The following is a 27,778-nucleotide window of genomic DNA, read 5'->3' as shown; positions in this document are numbered from 1 at the left end:
CTCCTGTTGCCAGCTCACTTAGCGTTAGATTTTTGTCCCCCGTCGAACCCGGGATTTGATACCAGAAACCGTCTGGCTGCTTGCTCGACCCTTCAATTGAGACCCATCCCCTCTCTGTAAAATAAATCATGCCTTACAAAGAACAGTGACGCCACCTGTTGGCAATTTGCAGTCATTACAGTTGAAGCCCAAATACAGAAAGCCAGTCCCCATCTATTGAGAGAAGAAACACAGCAGAACTACTGACGGTTAAAAGCAGCAGGTGGTTGTGGGGTAAGGAAATCACCTTCCCGGTGTTGACAAGCATGTAAAACCGTCGGGAAATTGACAGACCGCGTTCCGTGGTGAGAGGCGATAGGACGCCCAGCCTCTACTTTGAAGTTCACTCTGCCATCGTTTGCTCTGGCGTTTCCGCTCTACATGAAACAGACAGCAGACAGATCAGTGTGTATCATGTCTTTTATTAATTAACCACCACGTAAAGTCTAACATCCAGAACAGACTAATCAATCCAGCACAATCAAACCCAACTGCATCACATCTCATAATTCATTTTTTAAAAACGGTCCAAAAATGTGATTTTTTTTAAAAGTTCATATCAAGCCTTTTATTTGGTATACAGATATTCATATATTTATACAGTATATAACACATGTGCCACTGCAAAGTCAGAGAAACTAATCATCTTTTAAGGAACAAAAATAAAGAAAAGAATTATGAGAAACTTCAGAGGAATACAGTGAAGCGTGTCGTCGTGGTAACAATGACCAACAGGAATGATGAGGTAAACTGCCAGGCAGAGAAACTAAACAAAAAGCAACTAGCTCAGGCTACAGAGAGGCAGCGGAGTGGCATGGGCCCTTAAGTGTCAAATACATGTGGATACCCAAGTCTAAACACACAAATACATGATCAGAGACTAACTAAAAATACAGTCTCTCATACACACAAACCAAACGCTGGCACATACCAAGGACAGGAATCATACGGATGGACATTAGCTTGTCCACACCCAGCCACCCTCCAGCGGGTTCAGCTGAGGGACATCCAGAGCTAGAGAAACACAAGGGGGGTGTGCCGGACCAGAGGGAATGGCGTGTGAGGATGAAGAGAACAGAAGGGCAAGAGGGCTAAAGGAGAAATGGAGGGCAGAGTTACAGGAGGCAGAAACACTTCAAAAAGAGATTGAAGAGGGAGGGGCAGTAAAATGAGAGATGAGAGCAGAGTTACAGGAGGAGGAAAAGAGATGGGGGGGGGGCAGTGCGAAAACTGTTTGACAGTCAGTGGTTGACTCCCCCTGGTGGTCACTCTGAGTCTCGCTGGACCTCAGAGGCATCAGCCCTACAGATGGGACACGTCCTGTTAGCCTGGAGCAAGAGACAACCAGAGAGGGAGAGAGGGATACATAGTTAACATGACTTGATCATTACAGGAGAACTTCAGATTGTTTTTTTAGAGGACGCTTCGGTTGGATCAAGAACTAGGTATGAAGACATAAGATGTTTCACAGTATCTAGAAACGTGCGTTTGCCAACTACACAGATTTCTTTTTAAAAGCAACATAAAAATATATATATTTCGCCAACCTTGGCTTTATACCTGTTCAGATAACACTCCAGCTGGCGGCATGCACCCTGTCAGTTTGTTTACCAACTCAGAAGTATACTGAACAAAAATATAAACGCAACATGCAACAATTTAAAAGATTTTACTGAGTTACAGTTCATAAGGAAATTGAAAGAAATTCATTAGGCCCTAATCTATGGATTTCACATGACTTGGTATACAGAAACCTTAAAAACAAAAGGGCCGTGGATCAGAAGTCCAGTCAGTAACTGGTGCGACCATCATTTGCCTCATGCAGCGCGATACATCTCCTTCGCATTGAGTTGATTGTGGCCTGTGGAATGTTGTCCAACTCTTCAAAGGTTGTGCAAAGTTGCTGGACATTGGCAGGAACTGGAACACTGTCGTACACGTTGATCCAGAGCATGGAAGAACTGACACATTTTTCGGCTTCCAGGAATTGTGTACAGATCCTTGCGACACAGGGCCTTGCATTAATCATGCTGAAACATGAGGTGATGGCGGCAGACGAATGGCATGACAACGGGCCTCAGGATCTCAGCACGGTATCTCTGTGCTTTCAAGTTGCCATCGATAAAATACAATTGTGTTTGTTCTCCGTAGCTTATGCCTGCCCATAACCCCACTGCCATTATTGGGCACTCTGTTCACAACGTTGACATCAGCAAACCGCTCTCCCACATGACGCAATAAAACACAGTCTGCCATCTGCCCGGTACAGTTGAAACCGGGATTCAGCCACGACGAGCAAACTTCTCCAGCGTGCCAGTGGCAATCGAAAGTTAGCATTTGACCACTAAAGTCAGGTCAAGAACCTGGTGAAGACCACAAACACACAGATGAGCTTCCCTGAGACGGTTTCTGAGTTTGTGCAGAAATTCTTCAGGTTGTGCAAACCTACAGTTTTGTCAGGTGGCTGGTCTCAGACAACCACGCAGGTGAAGAAGCCAGATGTGGAGGTCCTGGGCTGGCGTAGATGTGGTCTGCGGTTGCGAGGCCGGTTGGACGTACTGCCAAATTCTCAAAAACGAGGTTGGAGGCAGCTTATGGTAGAGAAATTAAAATTAAATTATCTGGCGGACATTCCTGCAGTCAGCATGCCAATTGCACGCTCCATCAAAACTTGAGACAGCTGTGGCATTGTGTTGTGTGACAAAACAGCACATTCTAGAGTGGTCTTTTATTGTCCCCAGCACAAGATGCACCTGTGTAATGGTCATGCTGTTTAATCAGCTTCTTGATATGCCACACGTGACAGGTGGATGGATTATCTTGGCAAAGAAGAAATGGTCACTAACAGGGACGTAAACAAACGTCTGCTCTAAGATTGGAGAGAAATACGCTTTTTGTGCGTGTGGAACATTTCTGGGATCATTTATTTCAGCTCATGAAACATGGGACCAACACTTCACGTGTTGCGTTTTATATTTTTGTTCAGTGTAGTTGATTGCGCTTTGTGAAATAATAGAGCGAGAGACTCACCCTGAGCCACTTGTCGACACACTTCCCGTGAAACTCATGACTGCAGGGTAGAACTCGCAGCAGTTGACGAGACTCAAAGTCACTCATACACACCACACACCTGCAACACAACTTCATTACAACATTTCAACAAAACCACCAGCTGTATACTCGGATCGGCGAGGAGGATAGTATCCTCGGTTCTGGTAGGTCAAGGGGAAGTACTCACAGCGTCTGTTCTGATTGGTGGTTGTTGGGGTTGAACCTATAGGAAGGCAGCTGCTCGATGTCTCCCTTAGTCAGTCCTCGGAGTTTGGCCTCTCCCAGACGCTCGGCCAGGTTGAGAAGAGCCTCGTAGTTCTCCACCTCGCCGTCATCTACGTCTAGCTCCAGGCTGATGGCAGGGGCTGTAGGCTGGACTGGCAGCATAGAGCTGACAGATAGGGAGAGAAATGCACTTACCTACAGACACTGCGCATACACAGCTCATGTGACAAACAGAGTACAAAAGAGCTTGACTGTATTCACACAAATACGCTATGCCACAAGAGTAGGCTACTTCCAACCAATAGGGCAGAGTCTCCTGATTGTCTAAACTACAACACCCATGATGTAGAGCTAGAGATGGATGGGTGACTTACAGGAAGTAAGGCAGGAAACTGGGGTGGTAAGGCGAGGGTGGCAGTGGCTGCTGCGAGCGGTAGCGTCGTCCTGGGATTCGCCGTGGCATGAAGTTAGGATACGACTGAAAGAGAAGGGAGAAATAATTTCTGGATTTCATATGACCAACTGAAAAAACATCCAACGCAGGCCTTTTAAATGAGTTACAAGATAATGATGCAACAATCCCTCTGATGTGGGAGAGCTAAAGGGGATTGGGGATAATGAGCAGAGGCAAGACAGACACTCACCACTCCAAAGAACTCCTGTGGAAGAGGCTCATGGGAGAGGAAATGGAGCTGAGTGGAGTGGGGGGGCAGGCCGGGGTGGGCCGCAGGGGGGTAGTGTAGACCCGCCCCTAACGACAAGTGCTCCCCCAACAGCTCTACGTCATTCTCTATCCTCTGTAACGGCTAGGTTAAAAAGAGCGAGAGAGATGTCATTAATGAGCTTCAAATGGCTTGTAATGCTAGACTGAACACACTCAAGACACCCCCCCTTTTGTAAAACCCTAGCGCCACTCACCGATCTGGCCTGCTGTGTGGGGTAGGATCCAAACTGTCCGGGCTGGGGGATGTGAGGGGGATGGTGGGACAGGTGGGGAGGGGGCAGGAGAAAGGTGGGGTCACTGGACAGCAGAGAGGGGAATGGGTAGGGCATGGGCAGATGTTGCACAGAGCACGTCTGCAGAACCTGAGAGAGAGAAATACCATATGACATTATGATATCATCTCTCCTCTATATAGTGTATTGGTTGCAGATGTTATAGCAGGTGCGGTAAAATGCTTGTGTGTGTTACTAGCTCCTTACAGGGCAGTAAAATGGTGGTGCGTGTGTGTTACTAGCTCCTTACAGGGCAGTAAAATGCTGGTGTGTGTGTTACTAGCTCCTTACGGGGCGGTAAAATGCTGGTGTGTGTGTGTTACTAGCTCCTTACGGGGCGGTAAAATGCTGGTGTGTGTGTGTTACTAGCTCCTTACGGGGCGGTAAAATGCTTGTGTGTGTGTGTTACTAGCTCCTTACGGGGTGGTAAAATGCTGGTGTGTGTGTTACTAGCTCCTTACGGGGCGGTAAAATGCTGGTGTGCGTGTTACTAGCTCCTTACGGGGTGGTAAAATGCTGGTGTGCGTGTTACTAGCTCCTTACGGGGTGGTAAAATGCTGGTGTGTGTGTTACTAGCTCCTTACGGGGCAGTAAAATGCTGGTGTGTGTGTTACTAGCTCCTTACGGGGCAGTAAAATGCTGGTGTGTGTGTTACTAGCTCCTTACGGGGCAGTAAAATGCTGGTGTGTGTGTTACTAGCTCCTTACGGGGTGGTAAAATGCTTGTGTGTGTTACTAGCTCCTTACGGGGCGGTAAAATGCTTGTGTGTGTTACTAGCTCCTTACGGGGCAGTAAAATGGTGGTGTGTGTGTTACTAGCTCCTTACGGGGCGGTAAAATGCTTGTGTGTGTGTTACTAGCTCCTTACGGGGTGGTAAAATGCTTGTGTGTGTGTTACTAGCTCCTTACGGGGTGGTAAAATGCTGGTGTGTGTTACTAGCTCCTTACGGGGTGGTAAAATGGTGGTGTGTGTGTTACTAGCTCCTTACGGGGTGGTAAAATGCTGGTGTGTGTTACTAGCTCCTTACGGGGCGGTAAAATGCTTGTGTGTGTTACTAGCTCCTTACGGGGCAGTAAAATGGTGGTGTGTGTGTTACTAGCTCCTTACGGGGCAGTAAAATGCTGGTGTGTGTGTGTGTGTGTGTTACTAGCTCCTTACGGGGCAGTAAAATGGTGGTGTGTGTGTTACTAGCTCCTTACGGGGCGGTAAAATGGTGGTGTGTGTGTGTTACTAGCTCCTTACGGGGCAGTAAAATGCTGGTGTGTGTGTGTGTGTTACTAGCTCCTTACGGGGCAGTAAAATGGTGGTGTATGTGTGTGTGTGTTACTAGCTCCTTACAGGGCAGTAAAATGCTGGTGTGTGTGTGTGTTACTAGCTCCTTACAGGGCAGTAAAATGCTGGTGTGTGTGTGTGTGTTACTAGCTCCGTAAAATGCTGGTGTGTGTGTGTGTGTTACTAGCTCCGTACAGGGCAGTAAAATGCTGGTGTATGTTACTAGCTCATTACAGGGCAGTAAAATGCTGGTGTGTGTGTTACTAGCTCATTACAGGGCAGTAAAATGCTGGTGTATGTGTGTGTGTTACTAGCTCATTACAGGGCAGTAAAATGCTGGTGTATGTTACTAGCTCATTACAGGGCAGTAAAATGCTGGTGTGTGTTACTAGCTCCTTACAGGGCAGTAAAATGCTGGTGTGTGTTACTAGCTCCTTACAGGGCAGTAAAATGCTGGTGTGTGTTACTAGCTCCTTACAGGGCAGTAAAATGCTGGTGTATGTTACTAGCTCTGAACAGGGCAGTAAAATGTCAAAACAAGTACAACTAATAAATCAAAAACTAGAAGTCACATCAGATCAAATCCATTTACCAATCCAAACATGACCAGTAACCCAAATGCAATCTGAGTACATGCACTAAAAATATATACTAGGAATGATATGCACAGCAGTAGATCTACCACAGTGAGCTATGTCTAGAATCTAGGATAAATACAGTGGAAAAACAGTATAAAGGAAACAGTCCTGAGTATATACACAAAAGGCTCCAATTATTGACACCCACGACAAAGATGCATTACGTACACATGGATATGAACACACATACTGATGGAAAACAGGGTAGGAAGGAGGTACAGTGCCTTCAGGAAGTATTCACACCCCTTGACCTTTTCCACATTGTCACTGGCCTACACACCAAACCCCATAATGTCAAAGTGGAATTGTTTTTCACATTGTTATTTGAATTCATAAAAAATGAAAATACAAAAAATGTCATGAGTCAATAACTATTCAACCCTTTTGTTATGGCAAGCTTAAATAAGGTAATGAGTAAAAGTGTGTGTTAAGAAGTCACATAAGTTGCATGGACTCACTGTGTGCAATAGTGTTGAACATTATTTTTGTATTACTACCTCAACTCTGTAACCCATACATACAGATAATTTTAAGGTCCCTCAGTCGAGCAGTGAATTTCAAACAGAGATTCAACCACAAAGACCAGGGAGGTTTTACAATGACTCACAAAGAGCACCTATTGGTAGACGGGTAAAAATTTCAAAAAGCAGCCATTGAATATCCCTTTGAGCATGGTGAAGTTATTAATTATACTTTGGATGGTGCTGCAATACACCCAGTCACTACAAAGACACAGGCGTCCTTCCTAACTCAGCTCCCGGAGAGGTAGGAAACCATGAGGCCAATGGTGAATTTTAAACCGTTACAGAGTTTAATGGCTGTGATAGGAGAAAACTGAGGATGGATCAACAACATTGTAGTTACTCCGCAACACCTAAATGAGAGTGAAAAGAAGGAAGCCTGTACAGAATAAACATATTCCAAAACATGCATTGTTTGCAACAAGACAATAAAGCAGTGGTTCCCAAACGTTTTATAGCCCCGTACCCCTTCAAACATTCAACCTTCAGCTGTGTACCCCCTCTAGCACCAGGGTCAGCACACTTAAATGTTTCTTTGCCATCATTGTAAGCCTGCCACACACACACACACACACAATACATTTATTAAACATGAGTGTGAGTTTGTCACAACCCGGTGACAAAGGGCTCTTATAGGAACAGGGCACAAATAATATAATAATCAATAATTTTGCTCTTTATTTAACCATCTTACATATAAAACCTTATTTGTTCATCATATTGTGAATAACTCACCACAGGTTAATGAGAAGGGTGTGCTTGAAAGGATGCACATACAGTGGGGCAAAAAAGTATTTAGTCAGCCACCAATTGTGCAAGTTCTCCCACTTAAAAAGATGAGAGGCCTGTAATTTCCATCATAGGTACACTTCAACTATGACAGACAAAATGAGAAGAAAAAAATCCAGAAAATCACATTGTAGGATTTTTTGAAAAAACATCACCCAGATAGGCCAGTCGTGTGAAAACTCGTCACCATGCAAGTGGTCAGACAATTAAAAATTGTGGTCAGTAAAGCAGAACTTTAACCGCGTCTCTCAATTGAAAAAATTAAAAAAATGTAAGTGTCAATACTTTGCCCCTTGATAACCAACATCTCAGCACCCCCTGCAGCAACTTCCGAGCAAGTTATAATCTCCACCCGGCACAGCCAGAAGAGGACTGGCCACCCCTCATAGCCTGGTTCCTATAGGTTTCTTCCTAGGTTTTGGTCTTTCTAGGGAGTTTTTCCTAGCCACCGTGCTTCTACACCTGCATTGCTTGCCGTTTGGGGTTTTAGGCTGGGTTTCTGTACAGCACTTTGAGATATCAGCTGATGTACGAAGGGCTATATAAATACATTTGATTTGATTTGCAGACGACACCATTCTGTATACATCTGGCCCTTCTTTGGACACTGTGTTATCAAACCTTCAAACGAGCTTCAACGCCATACAACACTCCTTCCGTGGCCTCCAACTGCTCTTAAATGCAAGTAAAACTAAATGCATGCTCTTCAACCGATTGCTGCCCGCACCCGCCCGCCCGGCGTCACTATATGGACAGTTCTGACTTAGAATATATGGATAACTACAAATACCTAGGTGTCTGGTTAGACTGTAAACTCTCCTTCCAGACTCACATTAAACATCTCCAATCCAAAATTACATCTAGAATCGGCTTCCTATTTCGCAACAAAGCCTCCTTCACTCACGCTGCCAAACATACCCTCGTGAAACTGACTATCCTATCGATCCTTGACGATGTCATTTACAAAATAGCCTCCAATACTCTCCTCAGCAAATTGGATGTAGTCTATCACAGTGCAATCCGTTTTGTCACCACAGCCCCATATACTACCCACCACTGCGACCTGTATGCTCTCGTTGGCTGGCCATCACTACATATTTGTCGACAAACCCACTGGCTCCAGGTCATCTATAAGTCTTTGCTAGTTAAAGCCCAGCCTTATCTCATCTCACCATAGCAACACCCACCCGTAGCACGCGCTCCAGCAGGTATATTTCACTGGTCATCCCCAAAGCCAACACTTACTTTGGCTGCCTTTCCTTCCAGTTCTCTGCTGTCAATGACTGGAACGAATTGCAAAAAATTATATCTCCCTCTCTAACTTTAAGCATCAGCTGTCAGAGCAGCTTACCGATCACTGAACCTGTACACAGCCAATCTATAAATAGCACACCCAACTACCTCATCCCCATATTACTTACCCTCTTGCACCCCAGTATCTCTACTTGCACATATAACACTCCAGTATTAATGCTAAATCGTAAATTATTTCACCTCTATGGCCTATTTATTGCCTTACCTCCCTAACCTTACTACATTTGCACACACTGTACATAGATTTTTCTATTGTGTTATGTTTGTTTATGTGTAACTTTGTGTGGTTTTTGTCATACAACTTTTCTTTATCTTGGCCAGGTCGCAGTTGTAAATGAGAACTTGTTCTCAACTAGCCTACCTGGTTAAATAAATGGTGAAATAACAAAAATAACAAATAAAACCAGCGCACTTCTGTACGTTGTAAAAGCGTTACATGGTCGCTGCCCATATCATTGCATGGTGCAGAAGATTCACGAGAGTTCAGGGGCCTTGCTTTAACAAAGTCCTCTCGGTGGATGCTGCAGTGTACCCAAGTGGCCTCGGGAGCAACTGCTTGCTCGCGCGTTCCCACTCCACTAGGTCTTCCTGTCATGGCTTTTGCACCATCAGTACAGATACCAATACATCTTGACCACCAAAGTCCATTTGATGTCAAAGCTGTCCAGTAGAAATATCCTCTCATGTTATCCTGGTTTCCAGTGGCTTGCAGAAGAGGATGTCTTCCTTAATTGACCCGTCATAAACGTAACGGACATATACCAGGAGCTGTGCCAGGCCCGCCACGTCTGTTGACTCATCCAGCTGTAACATATACAATTCACTGGCTTGTATGCGAAGCAGTAATTGTTTCAAAACATCTCCTGCCATGTCACTGATGCATCATGAAACAGTGTTTGATGAAGACATTGTCTGTTTAGATTTGGCCTTTCCCCCAGCATTGTTCCAGCCATATCCACAGCAGCAGCAAGAATTAAGTCCTCCACAATAGTATGGGGCTTGCCTGTCGTAGCCACTCGGTAGCTCACCATATAAATACACTTCTATACCCTTCATATTAAATGGTATCTGTTGCTTTTATACATATCTTACTACTCAAAAGCGTCTTAATTCTCACTCAAAAAACTCCTGTGGATTATTTTTTAAATATTATTGTCATGTTTTGTTTCTAAATGTCTGTGCAAGAGTGAAGGTTTCCCGCAAGAGAGTAACAGTTAATGTGATTGGATGTTAATTATTTGACATTGCATTATTTCGCTTAACGGTGGTTGGATTTTATTTTTGGCAGTGAAACGAGGCTACTCAGGCGAGAGAAAAAAAACTCACCCAAATGCATAGCCCCATTGGAAACCATAAATGTACTGTTTGAAAATGTGAATAATGATTTTTTTTAAATGTGAATCACATTTTTATTTGGCGTACCCCCGATGGCATTGCACGTACCTCAGTTTGTGAATAGTTGGACTAACAGCAAAAAAATGTGGCAAAGCTACTCACTTTTTGTCCTGAATAAAAAAGTGTTATGTTTGGGGCAAATCAAATTCAAGACATTACTTAGTACCACTCTCCATATTTTCAAGCAAAGTGGTGGCTGCATCATGTTATGGGTATGCTTGTAATCATTGAGTGGGGAGTTTTCCAGGACAAAAAAAAACAAAAACAGAATGGAGCTAAGCACAGGCAAAATCCTAGAGGAAAACCTGCTTCAGCTGCTTTCCACCAGACACTGGGAGATGAATTGTATTGTTCTGTTAAAAGGTCAAGGCCAAATCTACACTGGAGTTGCTTACCAAGAAGACTGAATGTTCGAGTGGTCGAGTTAGTTTTGACTTAAATCTACTTGAAAATCCCTGTCAAGATCTGAAAATTGTCTATTGTGTTATTGTATTGTGTGTAGATGGGTGAATTATTTTGTGTTAATCAATTTTGCAATCGGACTGTAACAACAAAATGTGGAATAAATCAAGGGGTATAAATACTTTCTGAAGGCACTGTACATGAAGTAGACATTATGATCAGTGTCAGAGTATCAAAGAGATACACAAGTCAGACAGTCAGGCTAGTTGAACTCACAGATGGAGGGACACTGCAGACAGGGTAGTGCTGCCCACTAAAGACCACCGAGCATGCTGGGAGCTGCTGGGGGGCCGAGTGGGAGGGCAGGCCGGGGGGGCCGCCAGGGGGAGAGACTGGGTACGACACCTGAGCAGAAGTCAAAAATCAGAGTTCAAACAACCACACTACCTGAACCCCCACGTAGAAGGATAAAAGATGACCCTAATCAAATTCAATAATGCTTTATTGACAACTGTAAAAAGCAGCTTCCTGTTTCCTCACTGACCTGGTCATGGAGGTCCAGCACCATACTGCTCTGCTGCTGAGGGGGGTGAGGGTGCATCAGCCTGGGGGACAGGTTAGCAGGGTGGTGGAGGGGGCGAGGGGACAGGTTGGGGGGGTGGTAGGGGCGCTCCTCAGGCTGGTTATAGGGGTAACTCTGAGGGGGGACGGGGTGGCGGTAGTTCTCGTCCTGAAGCCCTGCTGAGAGGCTGTGGTGGGGGTGATGGTGCGGGTTGTGGTAATGGTGGTGGTAGTGGTGGTGATGAGGGTGAGGGTGAGGGTGGGGGGGTTGGTGGTGGGGGAGACGGTCACGGCGGCCTCGCTGGCGTCTCATTGGAGGACTGGGGGGGAAGAGAGAGGGAGAAATTAAGATGTCAGTCTCTTTCTACCAAACATCCTCATCACAACAGATAATGCCCAGAGGAAAAATTACTCTACAATGATGCCGAACCCATTGTAACATTTAACACACACACTTACCTGCGGCGGTTGCGGACAGGAGTGTGGCATCGCTCTGGCAGGTAGTGTGGGTGTGGTCTGCGACTGGGTGGGGGTGGGGCCCAGGTAGTGGGGGTGTGGGGTAGCTCCCAGGGACGAATGGGAGAAGATGGGGTGGGGGGAGGGGCAGAGCTTAGATCTAACATAGACTGCTGGGAAAGACGCTGTCGCTTAGGGCTAGGACTGTCCTCCATCTACAGAGAGAGAGAGAGAGAGAGAGAGAGAGAGACAGATACTTTTTTTTTAAGTAGAACTGACAGAGTTAACTACTTTGCAGATATTAAAACAGAATTATAAATCAAAAACACAAAATTCCCAATTTATGCTACAAAACCCAACTTCATATAATGTTTTTAAAAAATATGGAATTTTTAGCGAAATAGGACCTGACGCAGAGTAGGGTACTGTTGACAGAATAGATGGATGCAGTTTAATGCATGATTAATATAATTCACCATTACATTTCTTGGTAGTCCAACAAAAAATGCTCTCTGGTTGTAAATCACAGCTGGTACATTGTTTGCTGCTTACAGCCATTCATACGGATGCACGGTTTCAGTTAACTCAATATTTGAAAAAAAAAAAAAAAGACAATTAAGGCCAATACAATCAAACAAGCGAGGGCATCACAAGTATATCATAACGTGGTTAATAGGTTAGCTTATCTATTCATGTAGCTATTCATTTAGTAAGCTAAAAGTACAGAGCCTAGCTAGCTACCTAACCGTTGGAAGGATGTCAAGTCACCAATGAGTGGGTGAGTGGCCAACTTCCCCCATATACATTTTTCGGTGGCTGTAGCTAGAGATATTGGTGTCTTTTGGGTATCTAGCAAGAAATGTGAATCATTTTGCTAGTTAACTAGGCTGAACTTAAAAACGACTTATCCCAACTATGGATACCTCGTTTGTAAAATGGCAAGCAGGCTACTATTATTCCCCATCGTTTATCAGTGCAATTTTGACAGCCAAATCCAAGCTGAAACGTTTTGAGAGGGTTTGTCCACTGTTAGCGTTAGCCAGAACAATATGAGGTTAAATCTAACAGTTGTTGATCTAATAGTCAAAGGGAGGAGATCCCTACCTGTTCGTGGTTTGATCAATAGGACTGTACATTTCCCAAATGTAAGAAGACTCCGTGGTATTTACATACAGTACCAGTCAAAAGCGGACACCTACACATTCAAGGGTTTCTTTATTATTTACTATTTTCTACATTGTAGAATAGTGAAGACATCAAAACTACATGGAATCATGTAGGAAGCAAAAAAGTTAAATCAAAATATATTATGTTTGTGATTCATCAAAGTAGCCACCTTTATGACAGCTTTGCACACTCATTGCATTCTCTCAACCAGCTTCACCTGGAATGCTTTGAGAACATATACTGAGCACTTGTTGGCTGCTTTTCCTTCACTCTGCAGTCCAACTCACCCCAAACCATCTCAATTGGGTTGAGGTTGGGTGATTGTGGAGGCCAGGTCATCTGATTCAGCACTCCATCACTCTCCTTGGTCAAATAGCCCTTACAGAGTCTGGAGGTGTGTTTTGAGTCATTACCCTGTTGAAAAAAACACTAAGTCCCACTAAGTGCAAACCAGATGGGATGGCGTATCGCTGCAGAATGCTGTGGTAGCCATACTGGTTAAGTATGCCTTGAATTCTAAATAAATCACGACAGTGTTACCAGCAAAGCACCCCCACACCACCTCCTCCATGCTTCACTGTTGGAACCACACATGCGGAGATAATCCGTTCACCTACTCTGCGTCTCACAAAGACAGGGCGGTTGTAACCAAAAACCTAAGATTTGGACTTATCAGACCAAGGACAGATGTCCAACGGTCTAATGTCCATCGCTCGTGTTTCTTGGTCCAAGCAAGTCTCTTCTTATTATTGGTGTCCTTTAGTAGTGGTTTCTTTGCAGCAATTCAACCATGAAGGCCTGATTCACACAGTCACCCCTGAACTGTTGAGATGTGTGTTACTTGAATTATGAAGCATTTATTTGGGCTGCAATTTCTGAAGCTGGTAACTAATGAACTTATCCTCTGCAGCAGAGGTAACTCTGGGTCTTCCTTTCCTGTGGCGGTCCACACAAGCCAGTTTCATCATAGCACTTGGTTTTTGCAACGGCAGTGGATCAAACTTTCAAAGTTTTTGAAATGTTCCGTATTGACTGACCATGTCTTAAAGTCATGATTTGCTGCCATTTCTATTTGCTTATTTGAGCTGTTCTTGCCATAATATGGACTTGGTATTTTATCAAATAGGGCAATCTTCTGTATACCACCCCTACCTTGTCACAACACAACTGATTGGCTCAAACGCATTAAGGAAAGAAATTCCTGAAATGAACAAGGCACACTTGTTCATTGAAATGCATTCCAGGTGACTACCTCATGAAGCTGTTTGAGAGACCGCCAAGAGTGTGCAAAGCTGTCATCAAGGCAAAGGGTGGATACTTTGAAGAATATAAAATATATTTTGATTTGTTTAACACTTTTTTGCTTACTAGATGATTCCATGTGTTATTTCATAGTTTTGATGACTTCACTATTATTCAACATTCTAGAATATAGTAAAAATAAAGAAAAACTTGAATGAGTAGGCACGTCCAAACTTTTGCCTGGTACTGTATGTGCAGAAATCCAGTCAGGTATATTTTGTGACTTTTGGCAAATGCTTTCTAATGATCTAAAGTTGTGCTGTTGCTACTGCCTATAAACACTCTAGTTCCAAGTGAGGGATGGCAGAACCATGTAGCAAATGGATTATTTGCATATAGGCCTACTGTAGCTGATCGGCTATCGTGCACCAATCTGTGTAGCCTGGACAAGACTGACATTTTTATTCGGTTTTATTTACTGCAGTGTCTTAATTGTTCAAATGCACAGCCACTTTCCCACTCTATATTGCTATAAAAATCTAAGCCAAATGCCTTACTCTACATCATTCCCAAACATTCTATGAAAGTTTGACACAGTGAAAATGCCCATATTTATGTGCCCGCTTGACAGAACATGTTGCAAAAAAATAAAAGCATCATATGAACATAGTTTTATAAGATTTCATGCTGCTAAAACACTGTCAGTTCCATTTTAACACCATGCTATAGCATTCCTACAGCGGTCCTGGTACTGGGTGTAATAGGAAAATATACTCACCTTGTCCCGCTCATCACTGCAGACGTTATCAGGGTGGAAGTGAAGGACACCTATAGGCCAGAGAAAGAGAATAACAGGAGGGCCAAACCAGGCAGTAGGCTATACACAGACTCAAACATAGACCTGGACGGGCCTGGTTAACATGTACAGCAGCAGTCATGCTCCTTTAAACCCTCTCTGCGATTACCATCTGTAGAGAAAGTAGCTGCCCAAATTATGTTTAACCTTTGAGGGAACATATACACACTTAGTATTGCTGGATAAAGTCTGCTCAGTCTAGGTCTGAATGTGTCTTAGTGGCTTTGAATGGCCTGGTTTAAAAACCAGACAATGTTCTGTCTTCCACTGACAAGAGGGAGAACCATGCTCTCTACAATGTAACAATCTCTCTTATCTCAAATTTAAAACTACCCCCTCTGCTGTCTCACAGACACACTACAATATTACACAGACACACACTCCAATCTTTCACAGGCAGAGACGCCCTTGAACTGTGCTGACGGAGTTTCCTGAAAACCAAAAACACCCCCACCTCTCTCCCTCCGCCAACTAGCTCCCTGCCTCCCTCAGGCTCCTCAGAAAAAAACAGATCGGAGAGCGCTCCTCTCCCTGCGACGCCACAGCTCTATGAAGTCGGGGGAGACTGACAGCTCAAAGACGCTCCGCCAGTGGCAGCAGAACCGAAAAGAGCAGCCAGGCGACTGGCGCTCAGCTCCGACGGGGAGGGACACAGAGATCCAGACACTGAGCCGTGTGATGTGACACAGGGAAAGGATTGGGCCGGGTTGGGTGACGTTTACCAGGTTATATAGGCCCTAGTCCCTGGGCCTCGGTACAGAAAGGGCACTTATTTGAGCCAGTGGCAGCATGATTCGTACAACCCTGGCTCCAGGATTGAGCCACTAGGCCAAGCCTAAGCTGCTCTTCCTCAAGGCCAAAACATGCAGTTTGTCTGTTCGAGCTCAGACCGAGGGAGAGAAACAGTGGTGAAATGAAGTGGCATATTCAGCACCTCCAAATCCAGTAGACACATTCCCCTGAAAGTAATGTTAAGAGGCGTGACATGCCGAGAGCTCTGCTCACAGCACACACTAAACCAAATACGCTGTAACCCACACACACAGTATTCAAGAGGCATCTGCTTAGAGCAGGGGAGGAGGATAAAACAGCTGGGAGATACAGAATTTCAGTCAGACCCATAAATCCCTCTTTGTAGTGCGTCAGTGTGTGTTTGTGTCCGTGCGTGCACATATTCCTGTGTGGGTTATTTATTAGGTCCGGATGGCGGCAGAGCTATTACAAAAGCTCTTCATTAAAAGCTTGCATTCATTCATATGCCTTTCTGCCTCGAGGTAATCCAGTCTGTTCTAATGGTATGTTTCCTCAGAGCAGCGTTTTCATAATCTCCGGCTGTCGGGTGAACAGCCGATAACAGACTCATTGTCAGCCAGCTACTTTTTCCACTTCATAAATTAACTAGGCTTCTTTCCATTTAAAAAGTTTCAATTCGCTAGTCAGAGACGTCTGTATAGCCTTCTCCCGCTAGAATGAACGATACGCAACTTCTACGGATGAATGATAGGACGGCGCCTGTCAATCACAAAGTCGAGCGATGACAGGGAACCACTGCTGGTTTGTCAGTCTGCTGTCTGTCCCAACTCTCTGCACCCGTGTTATTTTTGTGCGCTGGAGTTGGCTGCAGTCAAATGTATTCTTTTCATGGAGGGAGCGCATGATGCTCCATCTAGTGTGAGAGTGAATTTACACATCCCACGTCAGTGATAATAATGGAGTTGAAATCCACTTATCTTTTTGAGGCACATTCATTTAATTTCTTTGCATGTTTCATAGGCCTACGGCCAGCCACAAAGTCGGGACGCCTAGGCTATTTACGGTTATTTGAGCAAACAGTTTGCGTTTCACGAGTTTAAAAAAAAAAGGTGTAGAACTTGACTGAATAAAGTCAATCTATATCCCATTGCTACTCCTAAATCCAGTGGCGGATTTAGACATAGGCGATATCTTCCCGGGGGCGGCACAGGGCGACTGCACAAAACAAATATTTTAAAAAAATAGTCGGAATAGTGACATTTGCGCGATCTGTTTTCTATCGCACATTTGCACGTCATGTCAATGATGTCACTAATGGACTGTGGTTCAATTAACCTTGTCGGAGTGGGCGCCCTGATTCTAGTTTGTGAGCTAGGCAGGCTACTGCCTGGGAAGGTCTCCCACTCAGAAGTACGAAATGGGGAGGCGGTGGTAGGTTGACCTCAGGTCTCCCCACTGGAAGCCCTAGGTAGGGGGAATCTATCAAATAGCGCACTTCTAACTTTGTACAGTACTAATGCAATTAGTTGTGCAATTTAGTTTGTGTGTTTCTTGTTTGAAGAACAATAGAATGTATGCACTCACTACTGAGTCTCTGGATAAGAGAGTCTGCTAAATGACAAATGTAAATGTGAATTAGAACGTACCAGAGCCAACCAAAATATAGCTTGTTCTAAAAAAATTGTTATGACATGCCCAGGAAGCTCTGGTTCAAAACACCCATTAGACAGCTTTGCAAGCTAATGTCAAAATACTTTCGTTACTCACAAAATAAGGAGTTTCACAAAGCAACCATCTCCATTTAGTCCCGTCACAGCCAATATGTACATCCCAAAAATGTCTAAATATCTATTTACAAGCAACCCAAAAAATGCCTCTCCAATGTATTGAGCTGGTACTGTATATGCAGTAATCTATTCTACTGTATTTTAGTCAATGCCACTGACATTGCTCGTCCTAATATTTGAATATTTCTTAATTCCATTCTCTTACTTTTAGATGTGTGTGTATTGTTAGATATTACTGCACTGTTGGAGCTAGGAACAAGCATTTCGGTACACCCACAATAACATATGCTAAATATGTGTATGTGATCAACATAATTTGATTTGAGCGGTTGTTGACGTCTGACCTCTGCGTGGCAGTAATTAGTGATTCATGCATTGGAGGTGCCGAATAGATTTCCCCCCCCCCAGCTGCTTGGAAAATTGTCAATTTTTGGAAGTACATACTGCCTGTAACACGGGTGTACATAAAGAGCTGCTCAGCAAAACTGCATATTTGGTGAGTAACAAACTTATTTTTGACATAATTGCAGAGCTGTCTAATGGGAGTTTGAATAGGAGCTTCCTGGGTGTTAAAGAGAATACGTCGACATCTCTAACGCAAGTGGAACCCACAAAACACTACTGGGTAACACAGATTGAATTCCCTGTATATAAAATTGCGGAGTGCAAATAATTTACGTCTTTTCTTGAAATCAATTTGGGCTATCAATTCAAAACATACCTCCACATGCTAATTTACCATGTCCAAAACTGTCTCATCCAGCTCCCATTTGTCCAAAGCTCCCTTAAAAATGCTCTTTGGAGGCAGCATGAGCCATCTTTCAGTAATTGAAATATATGAATGTTGTTTGGAAATGTAGGCAATTTATTGATCAAACAGGCAGTTCAGGCCTTTCACATAAGCAGTGAGGATGCTACTAACAGTTTCTGTCCATACCCCTCAGTCACCTGACTACAGAAAACACTGGATGGATGAGAATATTTTCAGACAAACAGCTAGAACCCTGCACTGAAGATGTTATACAGCTAAGAGGAACACTGCACTGTTTACATGTCAAGCCTGGCACCTGCTAAATTGCATGGTACACTCAACTATGCACGGGGTGTGATGCATCAAGATTAGTAGGGAAAAGGGAGGGAGACGTTGACGCTTACCAGTGCCGGGGTGTCTGTGTGCTCCATGCGAAGCGTGGCGTTGCGCCCCGCTAGACAGGTAGTTCCCCTGGGTGTGCTGGTTCTCTGTATAGCTGCGCGCTGTGTGCGGAGCCCAGCCGGTGTTGTTCTGTTGCGGGTAGTTCACCCCGATCCCTCCGCTGGCATTCATGTTCCCGTTGTTGATTGCGTTATTGCTGTTGCCACCACCGTTCATGCCATAGTGAAAAAAACCTGACCGTGACCGCGACCGAGTCCTCGGGGGGTCCATGGCTGAAGGGGGCGGTGGTAGGTGGACGTAATGGAGGTATCTGGGCGAGATGGAGGTTTGCCGTAGCCTATTTCCCTCGCCTTGCTATCTTCGTAATCGGCCTGTTCTGGAGTCTCTTCCTTCGCATGAACCGCTCGGATTGGGGCGTAGGTAAAACTGGAAGCAGCGGGTGTTCGAGCCGTCCTCTCTACGGTCGTTCGTGAATAAGTTCGTTCGTGCACCTTCTCTTGGTCTGTGTTGCGCGTCACCGTCAGTTAAAAACGTTCCAAATATGGATTTATTATTTTATCCCTATAGGAGGTCAATTTGGTATATTAGTTTGTTCGGTCATAGCAAGGCACATAATGAAAACGTCCAAAACAATCCAGATAGGTACATAACAAATATTTAGTCTATGTAGCTGGGCTGTACCCGTTTCGGTTTTTCTATTGTCTCATATGAAGCTTGCCTGTCTACTACTGGTTTTCCAGCTACTTGTTAGTGTGAAATGACACACGCTCGCCAGAGTTCCACATTCAGTTACACTATTTGATGGTTGGATAATGTTCACACACAACTGATATTAAAGTAAATAATATTACTACAACTGTAGCTACCTAGCCAGCCAACAAACTTAGGTGGCTGCTATTTAACGTTAGCATATTAGCTAACGTTAGCAGTCTCGCGGGCTAGTTAACGTTAGCTAATAAACCACAGCTCAGAAATACAGTTTGTTAACGTTAGATACATTTGTAATATTCCTCAATTCCCACATTACAATTGGCAACCCTCCACAAATTCTATATGGATAACTAGCTACGTTGTTTTGCTACTAAATTGTTAGCTCAACCCGTCGTTGTCTACGTTAGCGAGCTTATTGCTAACAGGAAAGCTAACGAGCTAAAAAAACAATTTAACTAGCTAGCTGCCGAGATCCGTTGCTAGAATTTCTGCTCATTGTTGGCATGCATGCTGCTAACCTTTTTAGACGGTGTTGGTTGATCCCAGATAGAAGCAGCCGAATGCCTTGTCTGATCTCCAGAGAATGTTGGTCTTCGTCAGATTTAAATCCCCACCAAGCATTGTACATTCACTGTTGAAGCTGGTGACGTTTTCTCTGTAGATGTCAGTGTGGAGCGCAAGTGGATATCAATCAATGGGATGTTAGCATCTCTGGTCAGACCACTCTAATCGAGTACAGAAATCTCAAGACGCATTTCTTGCGATGTGCAAACATCATCAGACTACTCGAATACATTTATTTGAGCATTTGTTCGATATAAAACGAGTGGTGTCTTTTCAGGCCATATTATTGATTATCCCGACAACAATCGAGCACTGCGTTGATTCATTTTGTCTGGTAAGCGAGGGGGAGGAACCAACCAAATAAATAATGTAGTAGTCTTGTTTCAGTATTTGGTATTGTGAACGAATCGGTCTAAAGAAAATAAAGACATCGCCCTAGCCTAATGCTTTATTTGTCTATCATTCAAGTAGGGTGAATATATTTAAAAAAATATTTGTTTAACCTTTCCTATACTCCAACAGTGTCCTGCAATGTCACAACCCAGCCATTTCTACCAAAAAGAATAAAACCCACATCTGTCCATAACATTTGACTAAAATTCTCAAGACACTCATCAGCTATTCAAACATAATGGAATACAATACAAACACAACATCTCTGTTTTCTTATGAAATCCGCACCCTATTTTTGGGGGAGAGGAGGTGATCATACATGGGTCCCAAGTCATCACGGGGGTACAGGTACCCACGCTTCAGCCCTCCTCTCTTCTTCCACCTCTCTGATTCTCTATTCTTCCTACTCCTCTCCTCACTCCTGCTCTCCCTTCTTTCCTCACGGCGTCTCTTCTTCTGAGGGGGAGGTATGGGTTCTCTGTGGGGGTTCTTAAAGTGTTCCCTGGTGTAAACAACCTCGTCTGAGCCCCATTTGGTCGTCCCAACCGCTCTCCTGGCTTGGGCCTCTCTCCTCAGCTTCTTCACCTCCCGTCTCTCCCTGCGTCTCTCCGGCCACGTCTTCCTCCTGCCCTCCAGGCTTCTCTTCCTCCCTGGAGCTGGGGAGGGCCGCTCCTCTTCACTACTGCCCCCTGGTGTCACGTAGGTCCTCTGGCGCTCTAACAGAGGCATGAAGCCCTCCTCCTGTGGCTCTGGAGACAGCATGCAAAACACGTTCAACAACAAATACAATACATGCTGCGACACATTTGTGTGTGTGTGTGTGTATCACCTCTGGCTTTTCTGTGTATCCTGGTGTTCAGTTTGACGATGTCCTTCTTGTTGTCGTAGTGACAGACGTAGGGGAGCGAGGCAAACGTCCCACTGACCATCCTCCTCTGAGTACACTCCTGAGAGAGAGAGAGAGAGGCAGGGAGAGAGAGAGAAGGGGGGAAGGGTGAGCAAAAAATACAGAGGGAAAGGGAGATAGAGGGACAATAAGATATTTTTTAAAGGACAAACAGAGAAAGGAATAAGAGAAAGAAAGAGCCACAGAGAAAGACAGACAACGGATGTAGATGGTCTCACATGGCCGAGGTGTCCTCTCCTGGAGCAGTTGTAGCAGTGAGCGGTGTGTCTGTAGTGTTTGTGGGTGTGGTCAACGTGTGGCCTGAGGGGAACCTCCTGCTGAGTCTAAAGCAAGAAGACAAAACAGTCAGGGGACATGTTCCAATATTTTAATAATTCACCCTTCCTCCCTCCCCTCCTTTCCATGGTCACTCACTGTGAAGTGGAATTGTCTCCATGTATCCGGACAAGCCTGGGAAGGACACAGAACACATTAAGGCATTGTTGCACTGAACTCAACACAAAGACACACACATGAACACATACTGCACATGCTCATGGCTACATGCAAACACACATAAACACACACAAACGCACATAAAGGCTTGTGGTAAACACACACACTCACGTCTGATAGGTGGCCAGCCATCCCACAGCGGTGGCAGTGCTGGTTCCAGAAAGGGGGTTCAGGGCAGGGATGGTACCCGTGTGAGGGGAGCCCACAGCTGTGGCAGTGCCGGCCTGGACAGGCCCTCTGGACATGGCCCTGGAGCCCACACAACACACAGGTGGGTCGCCTCTGTTTACAGAGAAACACAACATGAGCCGTGTTGGAGCACGTGTGTGTGTGTGTGTGTGTGTGTGTGTGTGTGTGTGTGTGTGTGTGTGTGTGTGTGTGTGTGTGTGTGTGTGTGTGTGTGTGTGTGTGTGTGTGTGTGTGTGTGTGTGTGTGTGTCTTACCCTCGGGGTGGTACAGCCCTTGGCCAGGTGTCCAGTCTTGTTGCAGTTGTGACAGGTGAGGCGCCGGTCAGAGGTGAAATAGCGGTATGGGCGTGGCTGGTTTTCACAGAACCGGAACAGGGCAGAAACAGGATAAAGAATTGTTTGAACAAGCCAATCATCTGAGACCTGAGGGCTTCATGAAGACTGAAACGGACCTAAACTCCAGAGTAGTGAAAACTAATGATAATAGTACCTTGTCCTTCTCTATTATGGCCCAGTTGTGTTTGAGAGCATATTTTCCATTCAGTTCTTCATCTGTGAGAGAGACAACAAGCATAGCGCCTTTATAACACATGCAAACCATTGTGTCCAAACAAGTCATTAATTTCCATATACTGCTGCTCTGTATAACAAATATGTATCTCTACGAGGGATACATTCAAATACGTAAAGGATACTCAACGAGAGGCTATGCGTTCTATGGAAAACAACGACGCACTAGCGGAGTGGAACTGACCTTCCATTGCATTATTTTCCAGAGAACGCATAGAGTCCCGAGTTGATTATCCCTTTTAAACCATGGCAATAATTTAACACATTTGCTGCTATAAATGTCTTCATTTGCAGGTAGAAATGTGTTCAACATCCACTGAAGTAGCTAGCGAGTTTCCTAGATATCTAAAGTAGCTGCCTTGGTAACCAAACAGACTTGCTAGTTTAGCTAACCAAACCATCAGTTCTAGCTTGCTATTATGAAAATCCAATACAACAATGCCTATAATGTTTTAAATTCAACTTTTGCTTTCAAAAGCAGCTCAAACATAGAACATGTAAAAAAAGAACTAGCTGGCCTCCTGAGTGGCGCAGTGGTCTAAGGCTGTGCCACGAGAGATCCTGGTTCGAGTCCAGGCTCTGTCACTGCCGGCCGCGACCGGGAGACCCGTGGGGCATCGCACAATTGGCCCAGCATCGTCCGGGTTAGGGGAGGGTTTAGCCGGCAGGGATGTTCTTGTCCCATTGCGCACTAGCGACTCCTGTGGCGGGCCGGCCACAGTGCACGCTGACACGGTCGCCAGGTGTACGGTGTTTCCTCCGACACATTGGTGCGGCTGGATTCCGGATTAAGCGGGCATTGTGTCAAGAAGCAGTGCGGCTTGGTTGGGTTGTGTTTCAGAGGATGCACGGCTCTCGACCTTCGCCTCTCCCGAGTCCGTACGGGAGTTGCAGCGATAGGACAAGACTGTAACTACCAATTGGATACCATGAAATTGGGGAGAAAAAGGAGTAAAAAAAAAAAGAAATAAAAGGTTTAAAAAACAAAAACAAAAATGAACTAGCCATTGAATTCTATTGTGCTGATATACAGTGGCGTTACAGGGAAATAATTATCGCTCTAGAATGCCTTCAAGCCAATCAGAAACTAGTATTCAACAACACCATGGTATAAATCAATATAACATCCATAGAACTCCATCTGAGGAAGTCCTTTTGTCTGTGGAATTATCCACCTGCTGAACTTTTCTCTGTCTGTGGAATTCTCTTGTCTGTGGAACTCTCATCTGCAGAACTCTATCAAGTGTTAAACTGTATGGTCCTCACCCTCTGTTCCAGAAGGCGACTCTGAACTGCTGCTCCAGCACCCCAGGTTGAGCTGGATGTACCTGTCTCCCTCCTGCTCCTCTCCTCCCAGGATCATCCACTCCTCTAGGGGTTCGTCATCATACTCCAGGTCCCGCTCTGAGTGGAGGCTTCGCCTGGAGGTTGGGCTTGGGCTGCTGTCCAGTGGCGACACGTCCCGTAGAGCTCGGCCAGACGAGAGAGGGAAGGCAAGAACTAGGGGAGAGTTTCCTCCAGTGGCCTGGGGAGCTCTCGGTGAGCTGGACTGTTTGTACTGACTAAACCCCAGCTCACCTTCTGAGCTGCTGGAGGCCTCGATGTAGAATCTGTTGTCTTTATTACCACCCTCTTCCTCATCATTCTGGTGGCCCATCATCATCACACTCTGATGGCAAGGTGTGACAGATCTCCCTGTTTAAAACACAACACCACACAGTCGACAAAATGTGGCAAATTAGTATGGTCCTTTATACCAACCTCAGTACCATCAACGTAGCTAACTAAACTACAGCTGTGTAAATATTATAGCTTTGTGTTTCGCCAGTCCGTTGACTTCCATCACTGGCAGACATGCCACAACTTGTCCTGCTGGCTGAAAAACACATTATCTGTGTAATTTCATCCGGCCTTCTCTCTAACGCCCAGAAAGCTCCAATTCAACCTCCTATTAGACAGCTCTGCAAGCGTTATAATGCCAAAATACATTTGTTACACACCAAATACGGAGTTTCGCTGAGCAACTATTTTCATTTAGACCTTTTTTGGAAGTACATAAAGGCAGTAACGGGTGTAAATTAAGATAGTTGCTCAGCGAAACTCCATATTTGGTGAGTAACTAATGTATTTTTACATTATAACACTTGCAGAGCTGTCTAATGGGAGTTTGAATTGGAGCTTCCTGGGCGTTAGAGCGGAGACAGGTCATACTCATCTCTAACACACACAGGTACTGGAGCACCTGCCCTCTATGGAAATGGCATAGAGCGCTTTTGAGTGGTAAGGTGAAGCAACCGACTGGGAGTTAAGTCAGGGGAGATGTATCTGCGACAGCCGAAAGTCTGACTGTGGTTTTCTGACAGCAAGGCTCAGATCAACATGCAATGTTGCCATTGTTTATACAACTTTGTCTTTATAATGTCAAAATAAACACAGTTCCAACCCCGATATCACACATTCACAAAATGAAATCATATGTGTGTACATTTTACAATCAGTGACAGTGTCAAATATCACATTCATTTGTACTACGCCACTGTATGCATGCATCTGTGGCAAAGTTGGTTCCTGTTTCAGTCATGTCTGGTTACGTTCGCGTGGGTCAAACAAAAACCCTAATGATTGGTTGACAATAGATCCTCCCACAATAAAGATAAATAGTAATGGCGTCTATTTGTAGGCACTAACTCCGCCATGGTTCATTGGACAAAGCCTACTGGGAAATTAATGGCGTTTTTTAATAAACGGTCTGTGGTAAACACAATATTAATCAGCTAACATCACTTTTTGTGAATTTAAGCATTAATCAAATTCTAAAAAGCACATAAAGGCGTCATAATTCATCAACTTAATGTTTACTGACTGATATTATCTCACAGAACAAAACGTATAAGATCTCCTAAGCCTGTGTTAAAATAATACCTAATTTTCAGCGTTTATCGAACCTGAGGTAACTAATTTCCGAGTTTTAGGACTACAAGCTGGCGAGCTCTATGCAAGGCGATGGCCGTAGGATGATTTATTTTTTACTTTGTACATTTAACCTTTATTTAACTAGGCAAGTCAGTTAAGAACAAATTCTTATTTTACAATGACGGCCTACCACGGCCAAACCCTCCCCTAACCCAATTATGTGCCGCCCTATGGGACTCCCAATCACAGCCGGTTGTGATACAGCCCAGGATTGAACCAGGGTCTGTAGTGACGCCTCTAGCACTGAGATGCAGTGCCTAACACGGAACCCAAACCGGCTGCGCGCGTGCACCATCGTGCGCTATCGTGCATAAATGTATTTTGCCCCCCCACACCATGCGCGATCACGACACGCAGGTTAAAATATCAAAACAAACTCTGAACCAATTAAATTAATTTGGGGACAGGTCGAAAAGCATTAAACATTTATGGCAATTTAGCTAGTTAGCTTTTACTTGCTAGCTAACGTTAATTTGTCCTATTTAGCTAGCTTGCTGTTGCTAGCTAATTTGTCTTGGGATATAAACATTGAGTTATTTTACCTGAAATGCACAAGGACCTCTACTCCGACAATTAATCCACACATAAAACGGCCAACCGAATCGTTTCTAGTCATCTCTCCTCCTTCCAGGCTTTTTCATCTTTGAACTTATATGGTGATCGCATCTAAACTTTCATTGTATTACCACGACAACAAAGTTCTCTTTCAATCACCCATGTGGGTATAACCAATGAGGAGATGGCACGTGGGTACCTGCTTCTATAAACCAATGAGGAAATGACTTTCAGCGCGATCTGCGTCAGAAATAGGAACGACTTCTATTTTAGCCCTTGGCGTCGCAGACGCTCGTTGGCGTGCACGAGCAGTGTGGGTGCAATAATTGAATAACATGGATTTCTAAATTTATTTTGCGACGCTCGCGCACTGTGTCCGGTCTGGTCTGCGCTCGAACGTACCCAATGCTAACTAAAATTTGAATCTCGCGACTACAATTTAAACCTGAACAGGTGGCAGGTATCCTAGTGGTTAGAGCGTTGGACTAGTAACTAAAAGGTTGCTAGATCGAATCCCCAAGCGGACAAGGTAAAAATCTGTCGTTCCGCCCCTGAACAAGGCAGTTATCCCACTGTTCCTAGGCCGTCATTGTAAATAAGAATTTGTTCATAACTGATTTGCCAAGTTAAATAAAATAATCAAAACTTCAATAGTAAATAATAGCTGACAAATTTCCATTAATGAATTCAACTTCTGACATTTTTCCAACAGACGTCAGCTAACTAACTTTACTGTACTATTTCATTTGTCATCTTTTGTAAATTCTAGCTGACATTTCCATTCGCGAATTTAGCTGCTGACATTATTCCAACTAATGCGACACCTAGCTAACGTTACAGCACTCCATGATTTAGACATCAATTGATTTGACATCATTAGCTTATTTTATTATTATTTGTCTATGATTTTTGTTGTTAGCTTGTAGGTTATTCACAACTGTAACTTACTATTAAATTTGTGCTGACAGTGTCCTCGTGTAGCGTACTGCTAACTTACCGCGATGGCTTATTAAAAGTCCACTAAAATGTAAAATGGCAGCTATGAAAATAGTGTATTTAAAATATGTTAGCTATCTAATTTGATAATCTAGCATGCTATCACTTTTAGCTAAGTGGGAAGTTTATTTACCAACCGTTTCAGTGTTGGACAGACTTCGGGTAATAATGTTCCCGGGGTTTCCCCCCCTTACGAGCCGTACATTTGGTTGGACAACAAAAACATCCACATGCTGTCGAGGGGTTTGAAGCAGTCACTTGTCTCGGTAGGAGAAGTTTCACCTGAACCGCAGGCGACCTGTCCTTGACAAAAACGTTTCGTTTTTCAAAGGACGATGTGATGCCTTTAATAAATTCTAAATTATATTTCTGGGCACATGATAAAAAACTCATATAGGCCTAACTTTGTCTTTATATTCAATGTATTCACTCAGTACACAAAACAATTCTTAAAGGTCCAATGCAGCTATTTTTTATCTCAATTTCAAATAATTTATGGGTAACAATTAAGTACCTTACTGTGATCGTTTTAAGTTAAAATTGTCAAAAAGAAACAAAAATAGCTTCTCAAGCAAGAATTTTGTTAGGACTGTCTGGGAGTGGTCTGAGTGGGGAGGGGGAAACTGAAAACTAGCTATTATTGCAAGAGAGGTTTGGAACTCTCTTTCTTGTTGGTCTATTAACCAATTTACCGCCTGGTGATGTCACCAGGCAGGCCAAAACTTCATCCTACCAAAAAAGGTGGACATTTCAGACAGTCTTTTCAAACAGCTTTTACACTAAAAGGGCCTTATCATTTCCACAATTTC

General features: G+C 44.3%; 2 protein-coding genes across 5 annotated transcripts; both read right to left on the bottom strand.

The window, feature by feature from the left end:
* Positions 1-441: 441 nt before the first annotated feature.
* LOC139581221 (E3 ubiquitin-protein ligase RNF38-like) lies at positions 442-20,082 on the bottom strand. Of its 2 annotated transcripts, XM_071410743.1 has the most exons (12): positions 19,847-20,082; positions 18,620-19,178; positions 14,847-14,896; positions 11,663-11,874; positions 11,187-11,523; positions 10,919-11,047; positions 4,234-4,401; positions 3,960-4,121; positions 3,690-3,793; positions 3,278-3,481; positions 3,070-3,169; positions 442-1,367 (listed from the first exon to the last, which is right to left on the bottom strand). In XM_071410743.1, exons 2-12 carry the CDS (start codon positions 18,885-18,887, stop codon positions 1,305-1,307), a joined length of 1,797 nt encoding a protein of 598 aa, XP_071266844.1. In that variant the 5' UTR covers positions 18,888-19,178; positions 19,847-20,082; the 3' UTR covers positions 442-1,304. The 2 variants fall into 2 exon arrangements, with proteins under 2 accessions (XP_071266844.1, XP_071266846.1); XM_071410745.1 differs by having other exon boundaries at positions 18,620-20,082.
* A 243-nt stretch (positions 20,083-20,325) lies between these two features.
* LOC139581222 (zinc finger CCHC domain-containing protein 7-like) lies at positions 20,326-27,238 on the bottom strand. 3 transcript variants are annotated; one of them, XM_071410747.1, is made up of 9 exons: positions 27,107-27,238; positions 23,712-24,140; positions 22,366-22,427; positions 22,131-22,226; positions 21,799-21,969; positions 21,607-21,642; positions 21,411-21,515; positions 21,115-21,232; positions 20,326-21,034 (listed from the first exon to the last, which is right to left on the bottom strand). In XM_071410747.1, the coding sequence occupies exons 2-9, from the start codon at positions 24,106-24,108 to the stop codon at positions 20,559-20,561; spliced, it is 1,461 nt and encodes a 486-aa protein (XP_071266848.1). In that variant the 5' UTR covers positions 24,109-24,140; positions 27,107-27,238; the 3' UTR covers positions 20,326-20,558. The 3 variants fall into 3 exon arrangements, with proteins under 3 accessions (XP_071266848.1, XP_071266847.1, XP_071266849.1); XM_071410746.1 differs by lacking the exon at positions 27,107-27,238 and adding an exon at positions 26,922-27,099; XM_071410748.1 differs by lacking the exon at positions 27,107-27,238 and adding an exon at positions 26,971-27,099.
* Between the last annotated feature and the right edge of the window lie 540 nt (positions 27,239-27,778).

This window comes from Salvelinus alpinus, chromosome 7, assembly GCF_045679555.1.
Source record: "Salvelinus alpinus chromosome 7, SLU_Salpinus.1, whole genome shotgun sequence".
NCBI lineage: Eukaryota > Metazoa > Chordata > Actinopteri > Salmoniformes > Salmonidae > Salvelinus > Salvelinus alpinus.
The sequence above is the reverse complement of the archived record's forward strand: the minus strand, read 5'-3'. Positions and strand labels throughout refer to the sequence as shown.